Here is a 27,452-nt window from a genome sequence, read left to right as displayed (position 1 = left end):
GAATAAGTTTCTTTTTTCTCATAAGCCTTTTTATTTCCCATATATCATATATACAGAAAACTGTCTGAATAGGAAGCATAGAACTCAATGACCTTTTAGCAAAGAGAACTCCCTGGTGTAATCCCCGCCCAGATTAAGCCCTAGAACATTGCCAGTACCAAGCTTCTCTCTGCACACCTTCCCAAGTAGCCTCTCCCCAAAAGTAACTACTACTCTGACATCCATCATCAGATTAATTTTGCCTATATTTGAACTTTGTATGAACAGACTCATACAGTATATACTCTTGAGTGTCTGAGTTCTTTCATTCAGCATTCTGTTTCTGAGAATTATCCATGTTTTTGCATGCAGCAGTAGTTCCTTTGTTCTTATTGCTGTATAGTGCTTCATTTATTCATTTTATTTTACTCTACTGTAGGTAGACATTTGGGTTGTTTTACTGTGGAGATAACTATGATAATGCTGCTGGGAACATTTGTTTACCTGTCTTTTAATGTGCATTATGCTGGCATTTCTGTTGAGTTTTTTTTTAAAACAGTTTTATTGAGTTATAATCATTTTACAATGTTGTGTCAAATTCTAGTGTAGAGCACAATTTTTCAGTTATACATGAACACATATATATTCATTGTCACATTTTTTTCTCTGTGAGCTACCATAAGATCTTGTATATATTTCCCTGTGCTATACAGTATAATCTTGTTTATCTATCCTACATTTTGAAATCCCAGTCTGTCCATTCCCAGCCCCCACCCCCTTGGCAACCACAAGTTTGGGTTCTATGTCTATGAGTCTGCTTCTGTATTGTATTTATGTTTTGTTTGTTTTTTTAGATTCCTCATATAAGCGATCTGATACGGTATTTTTCTTTCTCTTTCTGGCTTACTTCACTTACAATGACATTCTCCAGGGACATCCATGTTGCTGCAAATGGTGTTATGTTGTCATTTTTATGGCTGAATAGTATTCCATTGTATAAGTATACCACTTCTTCTTTATCCAGTCATCTGTTGATGGACAGTTAGGCTGTTTCCATGTCTTGGCTATTGTAAATAGTGCTGCTATGAACATTTGGGTGCAGGTGTCTTTTTGAAGTAGGGTTCCTTCTGGATATATGCCCAGGAGTGGGATTACAGGGTCATATGGTAAGTCTATGCCTAGTCTTTTGAGGAATCTCCATACTGTTTTCCACAGTGGCTGCACCAAATCGCACTCCCACCAGAGTGTAGGAGGGTTCCCTTTTCTCCACAGCCTCTCCAGCATTTGTCATTTATGGATTTTTGAATGATGGCCATTCTGACTGGTGAGAGGTGATACCTCATTGTAGTTTTGATTTGCATTTCTCTGATAATTAGTGATATTGAGCATATTTTCATGTGCCTATTGGCCATTTGTATTTCTTCCTTGGAGAAGTGCTTGTTTAGGTCTTCTGCCCATTTTTGGATTGGGTTGTTTGCTTTTTTCATATTAAGTCGTATGAGCTGCTTATGTATTCTGGAGATCAAGCCTTTGTTGGTTTCATTTACAAAAATTTTCTCCCATTCCGTAGGTTGTCATTTTGCTTTACTTATGGTTTCCTTTGCTGTTCATAAGCTTGTAAGTTTTATTAGGTCCCATTTGTTTGTTCTTGCTTTTATTTCTATTGCTTGGGTAGACTGCCCTAGGAGAACATTTTTGAGATGTATGTCAGATAATGTTTTGCCTATATTTTCCTCTAGAAGGTTTACTGTATCTTTCTTATGTTTAAGTCTTTGATCCATTTGGAGTTTATTTTTGTGTATGGTGTAAGGGAGTGTTCTAGCTTCATTGATTTACTTGCTGCTGTCCAGTTTTCCCAACACCATTTGCTGAAGAGACTGTCTTTATTCCATTGTATATTCTTGCCTCCTTTGTCGAAGATTAGTTGACCAAAAGTTTGTGGGTTCATTTCTGGGCTCTATTCTGTTCCATTGGTCTGTATGTCTGTTTTTGTACCAATACCATGCTGTCTTGATGACTGTAGCTCTATAGTATTGTCTGAAGTCTGGGAGAGTTATTCCTCCGGCCTCTTTCTTTTTTGTCAGTAATGCTTTGGCAATTCTAGGTCTTTTGTGGTTCCATATAAATTTTATTATGATTTTTTCTAGTTCTGTGAAATATGTCCTGGGTAATTTGATAGGGATTGCATTAAATCTGTAGATTACCTTGGACAGTGACCATTTTAATAATATTGATTCTTCCAATCCAGGAGCATGGGATATCTTTCCAGTTTCTAAAGTCTTCTTTAATTTCCTTCATCAATGGTTTATAGTTTTCTATGTATAATTCTTTCACCTCCTTGGTTAGATTTATTCCTAGCTATTTTATTACTTTGGGTGCTATTTTAAAGGGGATTGTTTCTTTACTTTCTTTTTCTGTTGATTCATCGTTAGTATAAAGAAATGCAACTGATTTTTGAACGTTAATCTTGTAACCTGCTACCTTGCTGAATTCTTCGATCAGCTCTAGTAGTTTTTGTGTGGACCTTTTAGGATTTTCTATGTATAGTAACATGTCGTCGGCATATAGTGACACTTTTACCTCTTCTTTTCCAATTTGGATCCCTTTTATTTCTCTCACTTGCCTGATTGCTGTGGCTAGCACTTCCAAGACTATGTTGAATAGGAGTGGTGATAGTGGGCATCCTTGTCTTGGCCCAGATTTTAGTGGGATGGTTTTGAGTTTTTCACCGTTGAGTACTATGCTGGCTATAGGTTTGTCATATATAGCTTTTATTATGTTGAGATATGTTCCCTCTATACCCACTGTGGTGAGAGTTTTTATCATTAAATGGGTGCTTAATTTTATCAAATGCCTTTTCTGCATCTATTGAGATGATCATGTGTTTTTTGTCCTTTCTCTTGTTGATGTGATGTATTACATTGATTGATTTGTGTATGTTGAACCACCCTTGTGTCCCTGGGATGAACCCCACTTGGTCATGATGTATAATCTTTTTTATGTGCTGTTGGATCCTATTTGCTAATATTTTGGTGAGGATTTTTGCATCTATGTTCATCAGTGATACTGACCTATAATTCTCTTTTTTGGTAGTGTCTTTGCCTGGTTTTGGTATCAGGGTCATGGTGGCTTCATAGAATGAGTTTGGGAGTATTCCCTCCTTTTCCATCTTCTGGAAGAGTTTGAGAAGGACTGGTATGAGTTCTTCTTTGTATGTTTGGTAGAATTCCCCAGTGAAGCTGTCCAGTCCTGGACTTTTATTTGCAGGGAGGTTGTTTTATTGCTAATTCAATTTCATTTCTAGTGATCAGCTTGTTCAAGTGGTCAGTTTCTTCTTGGTTCAGTCTTGGTGGACTGTATGTTTCCAGAAACTTGTCCATCTCCTCTAGGTTATCCATTTTGGTTCCATATACTTTTTCATAATATTCTCATATGATATTCTGTATTTCTATGTTATTTGTTGTAATGTCTCCATTTTCCTGTCTTATTTTGCTTATTTGTGCTCTTTTTTCTTCTTTGTGAGTTTGGCCAGAGGTTGTCGATTTTACTTACTTTTTCAAAAAACCAGCTTTTGGTTTGTTTTTTGTTTTGTTTTGTTTTGTTTTTTTAGTCTCTTTAATTTGTTTCCCCCTTGATCTTTATTATTTCCTTCCTTCTGCTGCCTTTTGGGGTTTTTTGCTCTTCTTTTTCTAATTCTTTTAGCTGGTGGGTTAGATTATTTATTTGAGATTGTTCTTTTTTGAGGAAGGCCTGTATCGCTATAAACTTCTCTCTTAGCACTGCCTTTGCTGTGTCCCATAAATTTTGTGTGGTTTTGTTTTCATTTTCATTTGTCTCAAGGTATTTTTTAATTTCAACTTCGATTTCATCATTGACCCACTGGTTTTTTAATAGTATGTTGTTTAATCTCCACACTATCCTTTTTTTCTCCTTTGTTTCTCTGTAGTTGATTTCTAGTTTCATGGTCTTTTGAGTTTTTACCCAAGAGAGGAATTGCTCAGTCAGAGGGTTTAGCTTTAGCAGATTCTGCCAAACAGTTTTCCAAAGGGTTTATACCAATTTATGTTCTCATGAACAGCATGTGAAAATTCCAGTTACTCCCCATTCTTACCTACCATCAATATTGACAGTTTTTCTTCATTTTAGCAATTCTGATGGGTGACTTAGTACTTTCTTCTGCCTGGATGGACGAAGCCTCTGAGCCCATCCTTTTTCCTGTTGCTATTGTGTGTCTGTGAACAGAACCCAGGGATATTCACACCATGAGGAATGAAATGGTAGCTGTAGTTAGAATAAATGAATTTTTAAATGAATAAACCCAGACAGAAACCATCTGTTAAAATCTAAAGGGATATCTGTGCTCTGATTTTGCTCACGTTGGGTGCCAGAGTCTTGTCTCAATATTCAAGTAAGGCTTACTCATACTGATACTTAGATGTTAACGGTGCCTGAAGGGGTTCCTTAATCTGAAATTTCTTTGGAGCTGCTAGAGGGGTTTGTGGATAACATCGAGTTCATTATGCTTCTATAATGAAAACTTGGATACTGCTTATCTATAGAGAATAGCTCTGATTTCATCCTCATCCTCTTGTGCTTTGTAGCATTCTTGTCCCAAGACATTTGGACTAATGTTTATCTCTCTTTCCTTCAGCACTCATCAGTAACTCTTCATCTTTACTTAAAGGTGGATTCAATTTATAGCTTCAAACGCTGAGTCAGTATCAGGCGATTTCTTCAGCTCTGCTGGTGTTGATGCTGGCTGGGACTGTGTGAGACTGGAGCTCAGTTTTCTGCTCTGCTTGCTCTAGATTACCACCTCTATGCTAACTCTTCATGACACAGCACTACTATGCCTGTCATACTTTTGATCATGTTGGTTTCATTCTATTATCCCTTCATGATTGGAAACTTCAGTTTAATTTCAGGAAGTTATTTTAAGTATTTTTATCAAAGGTATATGTCACTCACATTTGGACTTTTTGATTTGCCTTCATTTCCAGTATTTTAAAAGTCATTAACTGGGAAATCTGCCTAGCTGGTGTTACTGAAGTGAGTGCCCAAGGTATAGGAGTTTGGACTGGGAGCACATAAGGCCCCTTCCAGTACTCTTTTGATTTGGGTAAAATATTCTCCCAGAATAACAAATTTTCCTGACGTACTATCTTTCTCCTTGCTTTAAAGTGTCAAGCTCCAAGAAATTTAAGCTCTCAATAGATAGAATCCTAGCTATTGAGTTTACTGTTGTATGCCCAATACGTAATTTCTTTCTAAATGTTCTAATCCTTTTCTTGACTTCTCCAGGCCCTAAAATTTCAGGATTCTCCTTCACACATAATATTGCCTGGCACATATAAAACACTCAAGAAATAACTGGTTGAGTGAATGAATGATTAAAAACTCATGCTCCTCCCCTGTCTAGAATTCTTTAGGGACCTGGGCTATCTGCAATTCTATCAGCTGAAAATTCACCTAACACCCCAGAAAGAGGAAGGGAGTTTCAGTCATTCCCTCCTCCAGTCACATTTGTCTTTAACATCGAATTGAGAAATTATGGGAATTTCCAGTAGAGATGGAGGAGCAGAAGCCCCTGTATTTTGAAACTCAGAGTGTGAAGGGCTGTGGGTTATAGGAAAGGAAGGGTGTCAGGACAGGGGAGAAGGCCAGATAGCCAGCTTGGAAATGCCAAACACAAACGCATTACCTCCCACTTGTGTTGTAGGCTGTATCTTTTCATTTTTCTTCTCAAACATCAGATGGAAACTGGCTTCTCCAGAAGAGAGAAAAGCCCTAAAAGCCTCGGGCCCATCCTCTTTGCCGGGATGGCTGGGAATTCGGGGGCAGAGGTGGAGGGTTTCCCCGTGTTCCTCAGGCTCACACTTGATCATGAAGTGAGAAGACCTTCTCCCCCGAGGAAATGTACAGTGGCCTGGAGAGTTCAACTATGCCTGACAAGGTCATGTAGAAAGTTCAGCAGCCTGGTGATCTGTGAAGCAAGAGAAAGCAAAGTCCCCTGACTTTTGAAAGCCTTTGTTTTAATTACCCAATCCTAGTCATAATAAGTACCATAGCACACAAATACCCATTGAGTTCCTATTCTTAGATGCCTAAGGGCCCGGGATAATTCACAGACCCAAACCACTTCCAGCCTTATGTCCTAAAGACTTTTAGGATAATTTGTGAAAGTACAACTAATGACACTTTATGCTTTTTCTGCCTTGAGGGAAGGAAAGAGGAATACACCTAGGATAGGACTGGTGGAATGCCAAAGCCGTCCAGGTACAAAGTGTGCCAACTATCAGCTCCCATGAGGTGTGCAAGCATTAGAGATGGAGATATTTCCGTGACTTTGTGGGCCCAACCAACTGATTGAATGGGCTTGAGATTTTTTTTCCAGTATTAAAACAAGGGATCAAAACTTTAATGCTCTCTGTATTTTTGTGGTTGACATGGTTGTTGCTTTCAGTTGTTAATTTGTTAGTCAGACATGATTCCTTAACTAAGAGACAAAAAGATACATATATGTCTTTTCTTGAAAGTCAACCAGAATACTGTTTCATTCTAAGAGACTGACCTTAAAATTTTTTTTGTGTTTGAGGAAGAAAGGAAAGCACCAAAATAAGCAGAATCAGTAGAAGAGTGTAAACATGTTCTGAGCTCTTACAAATTCACAGAACACTGTTACTATGTGTGTTTGCTTTGAGAGAAATTGGAGAGATTATAAATGAAAATGATGTATGGGGGGAGAAGACAGGTAGGTGAGAGAGATTAAGAGCTACAGACTTCCAGTTGCAAAAATAAATGAGTCATAGGTATGAAACATAACAGTATGGGGAATATGGTCAATAATTATGTAATATCTGTACGGTGACAGATGGTAACCAGACTTGTTGGGGTGATCATTTTGAAATGTATAGAAATAACGAATCATCGTACTGTGTAACAGGAACTAACACAATGTAGTAGGTCAATTATACTTCACAACAAACTCATAGAAAAAGAGATCAGATTTGTGGTCACCAGAGATGAGGGAAGAGGATTAGATGAAGGCAGTCAAAAAGTACAAACTTCCGGTTATAAGGATGTAATGTACAGCATGATAACTAACACTGCTATGTGTTAGATATGAAAGTAATAAGAGAGTAGATTCTAAGAGTTCTTATCACAAGTAGAAAATTTTTTTCTATTTCTTTAATTTTGCATCTATATGAGATGATGGATGTTCACTAAACTTACTGTGGTCATCATTTCATGATGCAGGTAAGTCAAATCATTATGTTGTACATTTTAAACTTATACATTATCTCTTATTAAAACTAGAAGAAAAAAAGATATAGTCAGGAAAAGATTTGTGGATGAGAGAGATTATAGTAATACCAATAAGAACGTTCTACTGTTGTCTAAATAATAGTGATGAATAATGAATAATAATAATGATAATAATTTGAACATCCATCAACTTATGTGATCACCTTGTGATGTAGGCAGAATATTGGACAATGCCATTTCCATTTTACAAAGGAAGTGAAAAGATTTATGAGACATGCCCTAATGCAGTCAATAGATGGAGGAATCTGATTATTGATTTCCCCTCCTAACACCAGGGTGCCTCTCTGATAACACCTTAAACTTCTAGAGGATGCCTTAGTTATTAGAAATATTTTCATCTATATTATCTCAATGGATATATTTTTATTAGTGATTGTTACTCTATTAAGTCCTGCCTACATGAATAATCTTCTTGAGGGATGTGCGTGTCTTGTTTAATTGGGTCAAGAGAGATGAAAATAATTTTTTTTTTTATTGAAATGTAGTTGATTTACAATGTTGGGTTAGTTTCTGTGTATAGCATAGTGAGTCAGTTATATATTCTCTTTCATAATATTACAAGCTATTGAATATTGTTCTCTGTGCTATACAGTAGGACCTTTTTGTTTATCTGTTTTGTATATAGTAGTTAGTATCTGCTAATCCAAAACTTCCAATTTATCCCTTCCCCCCACCTTTCCTCTTAGGTAACCATGGGTTTGTTTTCTATGTTAAGTCTGTTCCTGTTTTGTATATAAGTTCATTTGTATCATTTTTAAGATTCCACATATAAGCAATATCATATATTTGTCTTTCTCTGTCTGACTTACTTCATTTAATGTGATAATCTCTAGGTCCGTCCATGTTTGCAGCCAGTGGCATGATTTCATTCTTTTTATGGCTGAGTATTCCATTGTATACATATGCACCAAAATTTCTTAAAATTTTATATGTAAAGCTTTTTATAGGCATAATAATTAAAAGCAGTCATCTTGGTCATCTCCACTGTTTGCTGCTAGAATATAACAGACTTGTCTCATTTGAATCCTCTATTCAAAAATCTGGATTAATAGGAAAACGAAACAGACAGGAAATAGGCCAAGCATCCATAGAAGAGTTAAGGCAGAGTGAACTTTTCTTCTTTAATGAGACCTGATATACAAATGTATCAGAATGTGCTTGTCTATGATTTTTGTTTTCAAAATTGTTTTGTGATGAAATTGTGGCCACGGGTTCCTGCAGCCTCATTGTGCAGGGGGCTATGGGAGGCTTTGATTTGGGCCTCGAGGGGAAGGACTAGGAAGATTCTCAGGCTTCCTTCAAGCCACAGGAAGTTCTTGAAATGGAGGTGAGAGGATCCTAGAGCAGACCAGTTGGGTATTCACAGAGGTCAGAGTAGCCATACCAGCATAGTGGCATTTTTAAGATAAGAGATTCAGAATTGGCCACAAGTTCAGAGACTGTAAGTGCTGCTTAGGGTTTGTTGCTGGGGTTTCTTTGGAGGACCTGGTGAACTGTGCCGTGTAGTCCCTGCCAACTGCTGCCAGTGAGACACTTTTGAAGAGTGACCCATCTGGGTGCCATCTATAAACACCTTGCAGTTGAAGAGCAGTACTTAATGTTTGTGAAATGAGTATTGTTTACATTTACTTTCTTTGGTATGTCTTGTGATTATAGGAATTCAATTAATCTGAGCAACTATGAAAATTCCAAAAAATAGTAAGTGTGCTACTTAACGAGATTAAAAATTTATCTAACAGACCTTTAGATTAACACACCCAAAGAAGGGAATCAGGCACATAAATAGCAGAAAATTGTGACTTATGTTTCCTCCCGTTCTTAGAGTTATAATGTGATCTCACAGAAGTTTTGGGCTGGAATCCTAAATGACATTCCCTGTTCCGCAGTGTTAAGGACATGGCAAACTGAGGGTCATGGTGACATTTTCTCCTTCCTCCCTCCCCTCTTTTATTTTCTTTTGTTTCAGTTTTTGGGCTGAGTTGGGTTGGGTTAGAGACTATTTATACAGATAATGTATATATCTCATCATCCAGGTACTCTCCCAATGAAATTTTCATTAATCATCCCTCAGGAAAAAAAAATTTGGTTTCCTGTTGCAGTTGGGGAGCCTAGTGAAGACTGTGTAATGGTGTTTAACAGGTCAGTGCTATTAATCCTGGCACTGGAATTACTGCTGTCCTAGCAATTTGGCAGTATTCCAAAAGAGATTAAGAGTTCTCAAAGTAACCCAGTTTTCTGTAGAAACAAGATGATTGGCAACTTTTGTGGTTCTGGTGAGTTTTGGGCTTCAATATTAATCTCGCCTACCATCCACATTTATTTTCAGGTTCTTTTTAGTCCATACAAGTCTCTTATTTTAATTTTCTGCCATACTTAATTGGGGTCACTAATGTTAAGACTTTTATCTCTTCGTTCCCGTTGTGTAAGTCCAGAAACCAGTACATTGTTCTTCCATGTGTAGGTGAAAGCCAATAATCCCTAGTCATGGGCAAGTCTCCATTGTCCAGGAATGAATTAGATGGCATCCTATCAGTGGCTGAAAACAGGGGGAAGGGTTCTTATCAAGTATATCGGTGATGCAGAGATAGGCAACTTTCTTCATCAGCTACCTGAGCAGCTTGATCCAAAGTTTCACGGAGTGGGGAGTAGAGGCAGTCTGGGAGGCATCTTGGAGGGTGAAACCTCCGGGGTGTCCCTAACCCGGAGCTAGGACTCAGAGGTGCTTCCACATCCAGGATGCTGAGTGAATTGATATGAGATGGGTCTTTGGCATAAGAATTGTTTTAGCATGCATCTTGGCGACTGTAAAGTCCAATCAGGTTGAGAACCACTGTCCTAAATGGAAGCCTGGTGGGAGTTCAGGGTCAGTGCTGGGTGAAGAAATAAAGTGCAAGAGCTGTAGTCAGAAGATTCTGGTACTCAGTAACTGTGTGACCTTGGGCCAGTCCCCTGCCCTCCCCGTGTCTATGTTTCTCTTTGTCTGTTTAACCAGGATAATGGTGCCCCATGATGCTGTTGTGATGACCAGATTTCATCATGTAGGATCTCGATAAAGTTCTTTAAATGTGAAATCCCTGCCAGCACCTAGTGAAGTGCTTGTCAGCCAGAAGTGAAGCTGGCATCACGTAGTCTGAGAGCTGTGGGGAAGGAGCAGAGGCCACCTGCCACTCTAGCCCCAGTGGGGCAGAGGATACTTGTCCTAACCAAGAAGATGAAATTCCTGTATCTCAGATTAAGACATAGTAATAGTAGCTCAAGTAACAGAAAAGAATATCCTGCCTATTTTATGAAACAGTGTGCAATCAATCAAAATTCCAAATAACTAAAAATGTTACAATTCTATAGCCAGGTATTATATTTCTTTTGGGAAATCCTCATTAAGATCCATTACGGTACCAGTTGTCTTCATCATTGTTATTTTTAATCTTGCCATTCCTCCTTACTCCCCACTCTGCCAGGCTGATTTTTGTCAAGTTATTTTTTCAAACTTAGTATTTCTGTGCTTGTCAGAAACCTAGGGTAAATGTGTTACATCCAAATTGCACACCCCAGATGCAAGGACTACACCCTGAAGTATTTATTATCTAAGGAACATTCAGATCCTTAAGACAACTACTTCTTTTTTAATGCTTCGACTTACAAATAAAGGAAATAAACAGATGCATCAGAAAGTGCATTGATATGAACCCATCTTACCAAACATTTCATAAGAACACCTGTTTCAGGCTGAAGTTTTTTCTGACTTACCCAGGGGATTTGTAGTAAGTGGAGAGAGCAGTCATAGCGCGCATGCCTGCATTCTGTCTGTCCGTCAGGGGACCAAATGATCCACTAAGGCAGCTCTGTCTGTGCTGTGGGACCCTCCTCACTTCAGCTCCTTCCATGAAGACTTCAGCTCTGATAGACTCCACGCGCAACATACGGCATTTAATTTATCTAGGAGCTGGTGAATATCATCGTATGTGATATTTAACAGTAGAGACCATTACAAGAAATGCACTGGAAGCTACTCCATGCCTCAGGGTTTAAATAATATTTCTCCAGAGGCCTTATCTATCCTTCCATTCCTGTTCTAAACTAGATTCAGCTTTTCTACTCAGCACTTTTCTAGCTTACCATGTATCTCAGGTTTAACTGATTATTTCTGTTCCTTGTCATGGTTGTTGCTGGCTGTCTGATTCCCCTGCAAACTAAAAGCTCCGTCTAACATATCTGATCTCTGAAAAGCAAAGGAGTTACTAATCTAAGTAAGTCAGACCTTTAAGGTAACATTTTTATTAACAAAAAAATCCCAAGGATTATTTGACATCAGCTTACAAATATTACAAAATGATTTAAATTTAGGTTTCTAGTAGTGTCTGGAAAACAAGTGATACATGGATGTTGTAAAAATTCCACTAGGAATGATTATTAACAGTTTGAGGGATTTTACTTTATAAATGCTTTATAACTATCAGTATGTGTGTGTGTTACCTTTTTAAAATGTACAAAAATTGGATCATACTATACAGAATGTTCTGCTCCTTATCTTCTTCACTTAATCATCATGTATCCAGGAGCCTTTCAGTGTCAGCACCTAAGGCAAATGTACCAGGTACATTTTATTGCTGTATTGTGTTCATGGTCATTTTTAACCAATCTCATGTCAATTATTTTAGGACATTTACATTATGTCCTAACCATCTCACTGATATTGTGAAACACAAGACTTGCTGTACTTTTGCTAGTATACCTAAAGGGTATGTTGTATTTCCAACAATAGAATTATTAGGTCAAAGAAATGTATTTTTTCTTTCTTCTCTTTTAAAATCAGTTTTTTACATCAGAGTAACATTGGGTTATAACATATAAGTTTCACGTGCACATTTCTGTATACCCTATAGCCCACCCACCACAAAAATTTTAGTTTCTGTTCGTGACATACAGTTGTTCCCGTTTACTCATTTCACCCTCCCCCTCTGGTAACCACTACTCTGTTCTCTGCATCCACATGCTTTTCTTTGGTTTGGTTCCTCATGTATTTTGCTGTTAGTTTATTAGGTTTTTTTTATTATTATTCTACATATGAGTGAAATCATATGCTGTCTTTCTCAGTTTGACTTAGCATAATACCGTCAAGGTCCGTCCATGTTGTCACAAACGGCGAGATTTCAAAGGAAGTGTGTGTTTTCAGCTTTGGTATGTATAATGTGCAGTTTTAGCCTCATGTGTCTTGATCCACAAGGGATTTTTCAAACTTTTTAATGGAGAGATCCTATTAAAGATTCCAATCAAGATAAATGAGTCAAATCTAGAAATGATCACTCAGTAAAAAGTGGAATTGTACACTCTGAGTTGTTGAGGAGTAGAGGAAGTAAATTTTAAACAACTACAATGCATATGTATCCCCATTTAACTGCTGGTTCATTGCCCGCCTCCCCCCCCCCCAAAAGTGCTGTTATTCCCCATTGTAAGCGGTGGTCACTCTGTACCACCTCCCAAGTGCAGAGTCCTTACGCTGGGTTTTTTTTTGGTGGTGGTTAATTTGCTTTAACCTGTTCTGGGATCTGAGTATTCCTACTCTGGGAACTGTCGGATTCAAACCAGCGGCCTCTCCCATGTTTATAAAGGGTTGCTACTGTTGGGTCAGCCGTTGCCATATTTTGACCACTGACAAAACCTCACATTTTTTTTTTCTGATTATAGGATACAAGTGTAATACAGCATTTTTATTGCCCAATCCTGGAAATGATAGCACCTTTGGTTATTGAGTTAGTGAGGGCAGAAGGAGGAGGGGTCGGGGTGGTTGGCACTACAGAATAAAAAGTCCTTTAGAAACCTTGTTTTGATTCCAAAGTACCTTAACGTGTAAGTCGGGGGCCAACAAGGGAGCAATGCAAGAGTGGTTTTACCAACTATTCCTGTTCGTGCAGAAACAATGGGAAGTATTGCTGATGACATACACCCAAGGCTCCTTCTCCCCAGGCGGAATTCCGGAGTGCTTATCGTCATTACTGGGGTATCTGCTTTGACACCCAGATGGCGCTAAAATTGCAAGGCTGGAGTACAGAGTTATTCAACTCTTTCTCAAGTAAATACATGGTCAGACCTCACGGTCAGAGCCTTGGTTTGAAGGAAGAATTGTTTTAGTATGCATCTCAAACTTTTTTAGAAAGGACCTCAGTGCTTATTACCATGAATTGTTTCTGTCAGAATTTGAAACCTGTTCACATGATACATTCATATTTGGCACCTCCTTGAGTACATGCTGCGGCAAATGGCTAATGATGAAGAAGCAGGCTTCTTCTGGACTAGGAACTCCAGACTCTGCGACAGAGAAGAAACACCTTGTTAATCAGGGCTGTGGCTTCCTCCAGCGCTCCTTGCTGCGTTGTGCCTACCGTTGCTGAAGGAGTTTAGAAACGTCCACTGCTCTCTCCACAGCCCCTCTCCTGTTCCATTAACTGTTATCATTGAAACTAGACTTTGGTGAGAAAAATGATACATTTTTTTAAAAAACCAAGATGCTAGAGTGACCTTACAGCTGGGAAGAGGTGCATGAGGCCTCAGTCACCTGCCCTCGCTAAACACGATGGCCCCAACTCTTGGCCTCTTTGAGGCCCTAGATTGAATAATCTTTATCATCTGATAGAAAGATGAATTTCACACGAACCAGAAACTTCTATACCAACAATCTCTCCTTCAAGCTGTTCTATGGAAAATGCTCATTTCACATCCTATTGTGAACTTGCTAATAGGCACTTATTTTGTGAAAAGGTGGCTCATGAAATAAAATATTTAACAATAAACACTTAACTACAAAACACTTTAATAATAGTAATAATAGTATAAAAACTGTCTTATTCAGCACCTGTATATTAGAGACTCCAGGCTAACTAAATATCTTAGTTAATTTGTCCTACAAAATTCACAGAACTAGAACTAATTTACAAGTTAGATATTATTACCATTTCAGACAAATAAAGACTTAGGTTAAGTAACCTGTTGTGAAACTAGTGAGAGCTGTGATGGGAATTTGCAACTCTCCTCCATGGGTGGTGTCTTACAGTGGTTGGCGCAGGGTACAGGCACAGCCAGAAGTGTGTCAGGATTGATTAGTGATGTCTGCCATGAGCATCAGTCAGGACTAGGGGCAGCAGAACGGAAGCTGCATATCTGTTTTTTTGCATCACATCAAGATGATGTAACTTAGGAAAAAAACAAGTCTCCTCCCTTCAGGTGTATTTTGGTGAAGTGCCACAGTCTGAGGGCCCTGTGCCCAGTCATCCTAAAAAGCCACATGGTTCCAAAGTGTACAGTGGCTGAGACGTGGCAGGGACAGAGCTACTGGCTTCCCACAGATAACAATCAGCCCGCTGGCCAAGCAGCTCCCCGCTGGCTCCCAGCAGTAGCATTGTCACATCCTAACAAAGCCCCTTTGCCTTCAGACACGTCGGCCCAATGGCTGGCACTGAGGGTTTCCCTGAAAAACTGCACTGTCCTCTGTTCTGAGTCAGCCTCATTGTTCAGAGCTTAGGGAGTGGGGCTTGTGTCCAGATATGGCACAACAACATGTGCTCTGTACTTGTTACCAGCAATATTGTGGGTCACTGTGATACCTGAACGTTCTATTCTGCCGTACTCTGAAATGACCTCCTCATGCCCTCATCCTCACTAGTGGAGGTACGTTTATGGACGGGGTAGCCTACTGGAATGACTTATCTGGAGCAACACTTAGGACATTTTAAATAAAAGTGCCTCTGAAAGAAAGCAAGCTCCCATTTCCCTATTGGCTGAGGCTGCTGCTTACTTCAGTAGTTGTTCAATAGTTTATTTCCTAACTGACTTTTAGAACCTAAAAGGGTTTCTAAAGAAGAAAAAGGAAGGGCAGGCACATCTCTTGCCTGATCAGCTGTCTGTCCTTTCAGTCACGCGTGCAGTTGGCGAACCCTGGGACCTACGCCCATGGGGTTCACTCCGTAAGGGAAGCTGCGTGTTCCAGCTGCCAGGTGCTCTCATACTTCATGTTACATCATCTCACAGCTCTCCTGTTTCCTTAGCAGTTCCTTGATAAAAATTCCATGTGTCAGTTTACTGTTAAACAATCTCTCAGTTTTCCAGCAATCTCTGCGCCCCTATGCCTGTGTAAAGACAAACACGTAACAGGGCACTGAAGAACAGCATTTGAGTCATGTTAGTCCATGGCTGTGGGGCTCGGAGGACTGAACCTGGATGGGCTTCTGGGGGGATGACAGTAGAGCTAAGCCTTCTTCCTCTGGCTTCTGTGAGAAAGACAGATTAGAGAGAGGTTTAGGGAACAGAGCCAGGGGATTTGGAGAATGATTGGACACAGGAACTGAGATAATTCCAAGAGTTTTCAGCCAACTCCATTTCATCCCCAAGGAATAGTTCTCAAGCCGAAACCCAGAGGTCATCAGAGCTCTTGAGATATTACCTTGGATCTGTTCCCTTTTTCCATGACTTCTTTTTGGAACATTGATGAAGAATGAGTGGCATATGTATGGCCTTCAGGATACAGCACTGAGAAGTTTTATTCCTCTTGTTTACAAAACATTTTTAAATGCTCTGGGTACATGCAAGTGCTTGTGATTCACCTCCTCGCGTCTCCTGCCCATGACAGTCTTCTAGGAAAGGTTAATGTCAGAAGTGAAATTATTCTCCTGAATGTTGTTTCTTTTCTCTTTTCATTATGAAGTATATTCGGTGCTCTTCGAACTGGTGCTTATATGGTGTACATTTTGATGACCAAAGGCCTGAAGCATTCAGTTTGTGACCAGAGTTTTTACAATGGACCTGTCAGCAAATTCTGGGCTTATGCATTTGTGCTAAGCAAAGCACCCGAACTAGGTGAGTGTCTTCTCCCCTTCCGTTTTCTCCCCTAACCCCTCACCCCTATGTAGCTAAACCCCCACAATGTTTATTTAAAGGCAAACGATTTGAAGGTCCCATTTTATTGGTTGCAGGAAAGTTACAATGAATGAATGAGAGTTCCTGACTAACCTCCATGATTTTTTTCTCCTCCCTCCTTCCCTCCTTTTAAATAATAGTACTTTGTGTATCTAAAGAGTAGAATAGTATACACAGAGCATGCTGGTGCCCAAGCTGTCCTGAAAACACGCTTCCTGGGCCTTATGACACCCCTCAGGCCCCTCAGGCCGTGAACAGCTGAGCTAGCGTAGAATGCGGGGTAAAGGAGCAGCACGGCTGTCTCCTGGCCCCACATCGGAGCACAGGTTCAGCTCCGGAGGGAGGATGCAGACTAGGAAATTCCGCTTGTTTGGGTATCCTCGTGTTCTCATTAACAAGCGTGAAGGGGTAGTTTCTGGTGTCCTAAAGAAACTGGCCTTAGCAAGCTGCAGTTCACCTTCAAGAAATTAACCCCAAATCCTATGTGTAGATTCCTAAGGTTTCTCCTTTAACTTTTTAATAGTCTTGAATGTAAGTGGGCCACAGGTTAGCAGAAACAGTGAAAAACTAAGTGGCAAGGATTTGACATGGGCACAGTTTTCCAGGAAAAGATCTTTATTGCCAGAAAAAGGGATCTGCTGGTGACAAGCTCTGAGTTCACCCATGCGCAGTGCTGGCTGTCAACTCACAAACTGGTTTCTGTCCTTAGGGGCACCTGATCATCCTCTGGGCTTCTTAATTTTTTTTTTATTGGGAATTAAGAATTGGCTTATTTAGTTCAAATTTTTTTTATTTATAGATTGTGTTCCCTGTCCTGTTTCTCCTAAAAGTGAGGTGAGAGGTTGTAATTTCATTATGAGCCACCTGCAGTATTCGCTATCAACGGTCTTTCTGAAAGGTGCGCCTCTAGTTCGTGTCTGTTCACAAAGGATGTAAGGTGTCTCCGGTGTGTGCATCCCAACTGCACTTTCCACCGGGGGCTGTACCCCTGCTGCCTCCAGGTGTTGGCATTTGGTTTGAACTATTGATTTGACCCCTGTCTTCCGAGGTCAAAGACTAGGGAAGAGCAGCAGGAGAAAACTTGTGTGTGTGCATGTGTACCCGTGCATGCACGCGCGCGCACACACACACACACAATGAAAACGGTGAGTGAGACACATTAGAATGGATTCATTCATTTATTCATTTAATAAATTTATATTGAGCACCTACTGTGGACCAAGCATTTAAACAGCTGGCATGGAATGGCGACTTTAGATAAAAAGTTTATAATATGAATTTCATGAACCAAACCACAGACAGCTATTTTTTATACATGAATTGGGACCACTAAGCTGCAAGCTCTTGGGCCAAAGAAGCATTTTTCAGACTTGGAGCTACAGACAAGGTCTAGAAGTCTAGGAGTTTTAGGCATTTCAGAATTCTATGAGAATATTTTAATTTTGTGTTTTCATGTATAGATGAGAGATTGTCTTGCCAGATTAATTTTTCATAGTGATTCTTTTTAATTTAGAGTCACAGAGTCTGAGTCAGATCACTTTTCCTCAAACTGGTGGTGGTCTGAGAGTGAGCATATATATTTCTCTTGGGGTTTTGTGATGTTTTCCTTCAAAGTAAATTCATATATTAAGTTAGAGAATTATTCAAATTGAGAAATATCCTATCCCCCTGACTTTTACTTTATTCTGTATAATAAGTATCCTTAAGACTCTCCTCTATCTTTTTCGGTAAAGACTTGACCACAGATACATGACACAGTAAATGCATGAAATGGGACTCCCCCAGCACACCACCCCTGAATACCTTCCTAATTTTTACCTCCCTCCCCTCAACAAGGATTTTTTTTTTAATCAGAAAAGGTGCCTCTATGCTTCTGACCCTTAAGCCTCAAATTACAAAGGAGCAAATTCAGTCTTTGCTTCTAGAAGTGCCTTTCCCTGTCAGGGCTGCCTGTCTGTGTCCTGAGTTGTACCTGGTTGTGTTTGAGGGACTTGAAGGAATGACTTATGGCTGAGCCACCCCAGCCCGTCACACTGGTCATCTTCCCTTGCAGCCCTGTGCTGCCTGTCCCCATGGCTTCTACTCCAGCTTGACACCGACGTCCTTAACATAGGGTTCCCGGATGAGAACTGTTAGTGCGGCTGTCAGAGGTACTTGTGCTCAGATGCTCTGTCCTGTTACAGTGCTGGTCCTGAGGATGCTAATGAATCACCTGCCTTGTTTTAATCTAGGCCCCAACATGCCACTCCCTACTGCCCTCCTGCAGACGTTATAACTGGACTCAGTTCTCTTCCCTCTTGAGCCCAGAAGGAGCTGTCATTTAGTCCCTTGTGCCCCTGGCTTGATCATCGCTTTCCCTGGAGAGGCCTCACTTGCCACAATAGTTTATAGGTTGGACATCAAACGATCCATTCCTTCCCAGTTAAAACACAAGATTGAGGTGTTGACAATGGGCTGAAGAGTTGAAAACAAACTAAATCCTAAACCTGACATTGCTTTTAATGAGGCTAGTATCTGACACAATTTCATGTGGTGCCAGACCCCTTAGACAGATATATTACAGTCTGAGTTTTCAGTTTTAAAATATGACTTATTTTCTTTCAAATATCCTGGAGCTTACTTGATAGCGACCTTCCCCAGGTAAACTGCTGAAGCAAATAGATCCAAAGATCAGTGCCAGTGGTGGTGTCTCTCCGGCCCTCATTTAGTGAATATGGATGCCTTTTTGTTCATTTGGGAAGTCAAATTCCTTCCCCATTTTTCACTCTTAGGAAACCTTGTCTCTACTATTTAATTAAGAAAGCTTAATGCATTTTGATTATTTAGAATTCTTGTTTTCAGGTCCCAAATTCTACTTTTTAATTCTCTAAGACTCTGGACTCCTCCTGGGCACCAGAAAGGAAAGGACTCGTGAGAAAAAAGAACAGGTTCTTCCGTGTTCAATACTGAACCTGTTTTCTCCCCAACACCTGCATGCCTGCAGTTCTCACTAAACAATGTTTTTATTGCGGCAAAATATACGTAACATCCAGTTTGCCACTTCTGAGCGTACAGGGCTGCAACGTTCCGAACATCGGCCTTGTCGCACAACTGTCAGCACCATCCATCTCCAGCACTTTTCATCCTCCCTAGCTGAAACTCTACCCACTCAACGCTACCTCCCTACTCCCCCTTTGTTCAACTCACACCAGCAAGAAGGGCTCTCTGCTTCAGCAGAGAACAAGTGAGCTCATTTCGGTGAATGACAGGGCCGCAATCTGCTAGAGCAAGCTGAGGGGAAGAGAGCGACCAGCCTGCTTGGTGTGCCAGAAATTGTTGAGCGACTACCGTTTGAATTATATGAAAAGCTGCTGAGATTTCTGTTTTGTTAAAACTTGGAAGCATCTACTCTGAGTCTGGGTCCTTGCTCAGTTGAGCTTGTCATTGTTTTTGAAACTCTGACTCAGCAGCGCTCCAGCTAACTCTGCGGAGGGGGCGTGGCCATCTGTGACAAACTGGCCACAGTGGGCACTCGGTGCTCGGCGGCCGGGCGCACCCTGGGTCTTCTGGATGCTCACTGACTTCTCCAGAGCTGCATGGAGAGCTGCTCTTAACAGCACACAGGTAGAAGATACAGCTCAGGGGGGACACTTAAGTAGGAGATCACCGGGGCCAGGCTGGCTCTCGACTGAAAATAGCTGAATCAAAGGTTAGAGAGACCAAGGTACAGAACACAAGCCCCGGGGGAGCCGAGAGACGTGACACGGTGGAAACGTTCCAGAGTCCCAGGTCCCCCTGCTTCTACGTAGCCAAAATGCTTTCCATGATGCCAGTAGGACCTTTGGCCAAGAAAGGCTGGTTGGCCAACATCACATTCACAGTCCCTATCTATCTTTAGTTTGCATTTTAGGTCACTCTAGCCGGGAAATGCCACGTCGTGGCATGACTGGCTCATAACAAATTAAGTGGGTTATTATGTGGTTTCCCCAGAGGAAAAATAATTCATAACTGCTGGAATCCTGTGACTGTTACATCTCAGCCCAGGGGAAGCACGCATTCTCTGGGTCGGTGGCCTCTCTGGGGATAATAACCTCGATATGGCGTTGGGGTGGTACTTCCAAGAGGCTCAGGGCCCTTACTGGACAGCCCTCATCTTTACCTCGCCATCTACCATCCTCAGAACAGTTCTTAAGTGTTTTCAAATTAATTCTGTTTTGAAGATCTCATGACATGTCCTTCAACCCCTCCTCCCCAAGGTACATGGAAACACCTAGTGTGTCTCAGATCAGGCCTCCACTCTGACAGGAAACACACAAAGCAATGTTCAATTCCAGATTTATAGCTTCCTCTTTCCACTCAGTGTTAGCCCACCAGTTTGAATACAGTCCATGTTTTGTCCGCACTCTCTCTTCCTACCCTGAAATCGTTCTCTAGACAATAAAGTTATAATATAAAAGTGATGATAGAGTTCAAATTTAATTGAAAGAATTTGAAAGGATGAAATGCTCATTACTTGATGGCCCATAACTTATTACAATATGTTTGAATGTTGTGCAGGACTTATATTTTAGTTAATACTTAGAGACTCATAAAGAAAATCTCGATTATAAATGACTAAGTTTGTTTTTCACGTGCAATTCCTTGGTCTACCTTCATTCCACTGTGAACAAAGGAAGCCTAGAATTAACTGTGTCTACGTTGTAGTCCAGAGGGAAGGGAGCCACAGAGTAGTAATTACACAGAAATAGTGGATCTTTGACAGGCCCACAAAAAGAGCACAGTTTAACCCTAATAAGTAGACCCCGGGGCCCCTGACACCAGTCGTGTCCCTAAGTACACACGTGAGCGTTACCATCACCATCCATCATCAGTCTGTCTGACCGTTACAGGCTTAACATGTCGGCATCTCACAAAAGAGAAAAGGACTTGAAGGAAAATTTTGTAATAGGTTCAGAAATGGAGCAAGTGGCAACTTTCCTTTTCTGCTCTAAGCAAATAAGAAGTAATCATGTTTAACAATTCAGTAGGGAAATAAACGAGTAGCTCCTGCTGAATGGAATAGGGTACCACCTGTCTAGTCCAACCACATCCATCAGAACCTTGAAGTTCCTTCCAGGACCCAGCATCTTACATGAGCACAATTCTTGCTACTAAAAGAAATTCTCTGCCTTAGAAACAGTGGTCTTTTTCTTCAAGGGGATAATGTTGGTAAACTTTTTGACAGATCCTGGAAAACTTTTTCAAAGTTAATTGCATAAAAGCATGTGTCATTCTCCATTTTTTTATCACTTGATTCAGAGGCCTCAAATATTCCTACTACCGTCTTCAGGAACTATGATGGGAGGTAACTTTTTGTTGTTTTTCTGCCTTTGCCTTTTAAGTTTTACTTTTCTCACGGCCATATGTCAAGGCTTCACACTTTACAGGGAGCTTACAAAGATGTTTTTTAGGGGGTACCTTTGTCATATACCAAAGAAAAATGGTTTTACTCCTCCAGAGAGGCCTATGAGCATTGCACTGTACACTTGGATTCCTGTTCGTTTCTCTTGATTGCTGAATGATCTGAGACAAGACACTTGCCTCTTCCAAGTGATATTTCCTAAAATGCACGGTTCAGGTGGAAATGGGCCACATAATTACTAATATCCCTTCCAACTTAAATATATGATTTGAGTGCAAAACAGTTTTCTGAAAGTAGCATTTACTGAGTGCGCACCACGTGCCAGGAGGGCATGCTGAGTATCCTGTTTAACCCCCAGACAATGCCACGCTTCTCTCCTTGTCCCCACGTTACAGATGAGGAAACTGGAAATAGGATTAGTAACTCACCCAGGGTCACAGTCAAGGCTCCTAACCTGGTCCCTCTCACTCTCAAGTACTAGTTCAAGAAATCCACCTTCTTGCAGAAATATATGAATGATGATGGTGATGTTCTGGTCGAGAGGCTCACGGACGTTCTTTCCCTCCTTCGTCTTTCAGGAGATACAATATTCATCATTCTGAGGAAGCAGAAGCTGATCTTCCTGCACTGGTACCACCACATCACTGTGCTCCTGTACTCCTGGTACTCCTACAAGGACATGGTTGCCGGGGGCGGCTGGTTCATGACGATGAACTACGGCGTGCACTCCGTGATGTACTCCTACTATGCCTTGCGAGCAGCGGGTTTCCGGGTCTCCCGGAAGTTTGCCATGTTCATCACCTTGTCCCAGATCACTCAGATGCTGATGGGCTGTGTCGTTAACTACCTGGTCTTTCACTGGATGCAGCCGGACCAGTGTCACTCTCACTTTCAGAACGTCTTCTGGTCCTCACTCATGTACCTCAGCTACCTTGTGCTCTTCTGCCACTTCTTCTTTGAGGCCTACATCGGCAAGATGAGGAAAGCAACGAAGGCTGACTAGTGTTGGAACTGAGGAGGAAGCCACAGCTCAGGGTCATCAAGAAAAATAACAGACAAAAGAAAATGGCACAAGGAATCACATATGGTGCAGCTAAAACAAGACATATGAGCAAACACAAAACCCAAGGCAGCTTAGGGATAATTAGGTTGACTTTGCCCAGTAAGTTTATGATCCTTTTCGGGTGAGGACTCACTGAGTCACCTCCATCTCAAAGGACTGCTGCTGGAAGACCCGCATTCCCTCTTTATCTGTCAACTCTAGGACAAGTGAGAAAGAAAGTGGGCGAGAGGCAGAGAGAAACAGAAGACAGACAAAAGCTCTTAACACTATGAAAAGAAGAAGTATTTACTAAGTGTTATATTTCTCTAAGGATCAAAGGCGTTTACTTTAAAAACCGTGTGAGCACACACACACACAATCCTTTCTAAATCTTTTTTGACACTAAAATGGAGTCAGTAGAAGAGATCAAAATGGAAGCGACACAGGGTGTAGATCTAGAACAGTAATGCTTTTGCAGAATTTAAAGCGTTTTTAAGAAAGGTTAGGAATTGTAGCCCCCGTGAGAAAAGATGTCTTAATCACCTCCTGAGAAAATGGATGTGAACAATTCGATGTCCACTGAGAGAAAGACTTGTTTCCCTTCAGAGCACAGCCTCAGGCTAGCGAGTTTGCCAAAACCAAGCGGGCACGCTGTTTTTCCCAGGTCCTTCCTGGGAAGAAGGAAACCATGCAGCCCCACTCCTGAAAGGGCAGCTCCACCTCAGAGCATTTCTGACAGTTTAACTCTAATTTCGACTCTTAAATAAGACAGGATGCATTAGCCTTGGTTCCATCGCCTTGGGCTTTTTAAACAGAAGAGTAAATGCAGAATAGGAAAGAGAAAACTCAGCTGAATGATTTTGAAAAGTGGACTCTGTACTACCTGTAAAAAGGTGCAGCCCAGGACCATCCTTGAGCTGGGAAGGGGGAAAAAAAACAGTGGGAAGGTAAGTGGGCAGTGCAGTGCAGTGCAGTGCAGAAGAGCTTCAGGGCCGTGTAGTAGGCAGACACTAAGTCGGTCCAGCCCTCCCTATTTGACTTCACGTGTACTCATTACTTTCCAAATGGAACCCTGTGGTATAGTCCATATTTTATATATTTTTGTGAATTTCAAAGAATTCTGCAGGGCTCTTCCTGATCCTGGGCGAACACTGTGTTTCGGCATCATCTGCATTTGCTCCCAGAGCAGTGCAGAGGTGTTTAAAGTGCCCTCTGCTGGCCAAGTAGAGATACTTTGACAAACACACTTCATGGCAAGTTTGGCTGGAACAGTTGACAACAAAGGGCCCCTTATAGACTTATGCTTCAAATTTTCAATGATACAAAATACTCGTATTTTTGGCCAAATCAGAAGACATTCTTCCGGCTTCAAGTCAGCTTCAGAAATTTTTTAAAAGGGACTTTAGCTCTGGAACTCAGAAAATCAATTTATTAAGAGCCATATTCTTAAAAAAAAAAAAAAGCTAGATAATATCTGTAATATTTCAGTCCTTTACAAGCCAAATAAATGTGTAAAACGTTCCTAGTATTTCAAAGATGCAATTATGTAAAATTGTTCAATGTGATATAATAGTATTCTAATTGGTTAAGTAGCTTAATGATTAGACACTAGATGAAAAGGTTAGGGGCTACCCTGCATAGATTATATACACAGAACCACACATATGCACACCCATGTGGGGCACACTGAACTTCAAAGCCCAAATGAATAGAAACATTTTCTGGCTAGCAGAAAAAGAAGCTGTTGTTTATCTTTCTTGCTTTACTTGAGAGTGTACAGAAAAGGGATTTTTTTCAAATTATTTTTATATTATTTTAGCTTTAATTGTGCTGTCATTCATGAAACAGAGCTGCTCTGCTTCTGTCAGAGATGACAAGGGCTTTCTCAGCATCTCGTTTATGTGTGGAATTTAAAAGAATAAAGTTTTATTCCATTCGGTGTGAATGGTCTGAACAATGAACAAAGAATCCATGCAAACCAAGTCGTGACTAATAGATGGGTGGGGCGGGGGGGAAGGTACGCAGCAGGGGTGGGAGGAGCTGTTACATCTGTGCTAGATCGGTGTGAACAGTCCGATGTCTTGACGTTGGTTCACAGATGGGAACCATTGATGGAGGAATGTATCATTAGGGCAAAAACTGACATGCGCTGGAAAGAAAGGTCCCGCTATAACAACTAATAGATCCTTAGAATGCAAATGATGTTATTTTGAGCTTTGAAAAGACATGATATTGTGCAATAAGCTTTTTTTCTTATGACAGAAAATGAGCAAAATAAGTAAAATGCGGAAAAGGCCAAATAACAGCTGACTTGAGTTTAACTTGAAAGACCAGTTAGAGCTTATCTGGTTGATTTAATTATTTAGTCCATTGGTTTATCGGTGATCCTTTAATGCAGGTTAGAATAAGGAAATGCACACAGACCTTAGCAGACGCTACGTGATGCTTCCAAAGCACTTTCGTCTTGATACAGGTTTGTACTTGTGTTCACTTATGAGATAATTTAGAATCTTTGTTTACAGGCTGAATGTCTAATAAATAGTTTTTAAATTAGCTGATTATATCTAAAGGCATTTCTGATGTGTGTCATGGGAGGGGGGGAAAACACACCTTTAAAAAAAACCTGAAATTCTGGTGTTACAGGCTCAGTACGGTGTTCTTCATATCTCAGCTTAGCTGCTTAATTGTATCAAGATACAAGGCTGGACCACCAGCCCCTGGCAAATCTGAATCCTATCAGAGAACTGACTGCCACACAGATAATCCTGCTATCAGTAATATTCCAGAAAAACCTGGGCAGGCAAGTTTTTATAGCTGCCCCACTATGCTACAACAGATTATCTTTCTATTGAAAATATTCCACTACATTCCAATACCAGGATGGTAAAAACATTCCTGGATTTAAAAAAAATTTTTTTTAACCGAATCTTCATTTCATACATAAATACATGTAATTTGATATACTGGGCCCAAGTATCAACCCAAGTCCACAAGTTTGCCATGGAAATCATTCTAGTGAGAGATGCTCTATTTATAGGGCAGGAGCTTTTATCTGGACATTCTAGTTTTGCTCGTGAGAAAAGCCACTACTATATTCGTATTCGTTGTCAGGCCCAAAGTACCCAGTAAGCATCACGGCTTGAGACGATCATTCCAGGTAATGCTCATCCTTCTCATCACACTCCACTACAAAAACAAGGGGCAGAGATAATAATACATCTGAATAATACGCTGAAGTAGAAAGACAGACTTATGCCCTTTCCCTTCCCCTCGGTATTAATGTAGCTCTGACTGAGTCAGAAACCTCACCTGAGTGGGGTTTTTGTAGACCCGAATGGAAGAACCTTACTTCTAAGAAAGAGACCCACAGAATTTTTTTTTTAAGGTCAGATGTAGTATCTTTACAATAAAGATAAAACCTGTCACATAAAAATAACAAAGCACCTGACGTCATCTACACTGGAGTAGAATGTTCCAGAAATCTGGCCTGCTTCCCAGGCTGCTGGGTTATGTGGGAGAGACGCGCCCAGGTTGCTCGCTCTTCCTCATTGTGATAGAACAGCCTCTCAGAGAACGCTATGCGTCCCACACTAAGTCAGCCTCAGCACATTCTGAGGGCCTCTTCCCAGGCTGGTTAATTACTGACTCTTGAACCCAGGTATTGGGTTGGCTGTGTGCTGACTCAAGAGGGCTGTTGGGAAAATTGGGAAAGTCAAACAGACCTCCCAGCGTTCAGTCCTTGAGTTGTCTGTGCATGGTCCACGTCTGTCTCTTTTAGATGCTTCTTTCCCTGAAAAAGTTTCCATCCTGAGAAGTACAGTTGTGTGAGAGTTTTATGATGAAAATCCAGTTCGCCAATCTTTGTTTTCAATAATAAATATTTTGCTATCAATTCGGGATCGGTAGGAGAGCCTGTTTTCATGCTGTGAGTCATTGTCTCTTGTAGCTTCTTTAAGTTCTGTCCCTTTTCTATTTACATACAAGACTTGATTCTTTGTGCCTCAGACCCATTGCCATCAAGAAGACATTTTGCTAAGAATGCATCACAGGGTTTGGCCTGTAGTGTGTACACATTAGAGTGAGAGCTAGTAAAGCAATGATACTCAAATTTTGTGCCAACCATCAATATGACACGTTAGGTCCCAATCTTCAGTGAACCGACCGCCTCTATGCTGGTACCCAAGACTTAAGCAAAGCAAGTGTCAGTGCAATGGCCAGCTGTGACCTGCCAACTATAAACATCCTCAAGCCACAAGGCAGAACCCAGAAGGGGAGAGACCAGTTAGGGACACCGTGCAGAGCATCAAAGAATAGTCACAAGCCTGTTGAATCACCAAAGTTACGAGCTTCATTCTCAAACTGAAAATTCAGGGCTCACAGAAGAGGGGAAAATAATCTCCAGGTTTCCCTTCCTCCTGAATTACATTTTTCTAAAAAAGGGAAACAAGATGTTCTAGCCCTAAAGAGAGACAGCGGGAGCACACCCCTTGGGAGGAGGTTTGGGGGGGTCTTAATAGCATTGTAATTTTATGCTGGGTAGGCAACTCTTAGACATACATCACTGGAAATTCAAACCCGAACCTACATTGTAGTAAATGTCTCCTAAAGCAACTAGTTAAAGAAACTGGTCCTGTAAATCAGGGTCAAGCAACATTTGTATCACACTTAGGCAGGATCGAGAGGTCCTGGCTCACGTTGGTTATTTAAACACTTATTTTCCCATTGCTTGGCGGCCCTTGTGACATTTTCCTCCCAGTGGACAGAAGTCTAGAACATACCAGCAAGAGCCTCAGAGTGCAGCCCCAGCCTGTCAGATTC

The 27,452-nt window shown here is 40.8% G+C and overlaps 1 protein-coding gene across 4 annotated transcripts in view; it reads left to right on the top strand.

The window, feature by feature from the left end:
• Positions 1-26,531, top strand: part of ELOVL6 (ELOVL fatty acid elongase 6) — a 123,494-nt gene extending 96,963 nt beyond the window's left edge. For all 4 annotated transcript variants that reach the window (XM_014554067.2, XM_032461850.1, XM_032461842.1 and 1 more), the window contains exons 4-5: positions 16,001-16,152; positions 22,171-26,531. In XM_014554067.2, coding sequence (XP_014409553.1) covers positions 16,001-16,152; positions 22,171-22,595 — 577 coding nt within the window. In that variant the 3' untranslated portion in view covers positions 22,596-26,531. The remainder of the gene's footprint in view (positions 1-16,000; positions 16,153-22,170) is intronic.
• The last annotated feature ends 921 nt before the right edge of the window (positions 26,532-27,452 follow it).

This window comes from Camelus ferus, chromosome 2 (genome assembly GCF_009834535.1).
Source record: "Camelus ferus isolate YT-003-E chromosome 2, BCGSAC_Cfer_1.0, whole genome shotgun sequence".
NCBI lineage: Eukaryota > Metazoa > Chordata > Mammalia > Artiodactyla > Camelidae > Camelus > Camelus ferus.
Note: the sequence above shows the minus strand (reverse complement) of the source record. Positions and strands in the feature narration are given on the sequence as shown.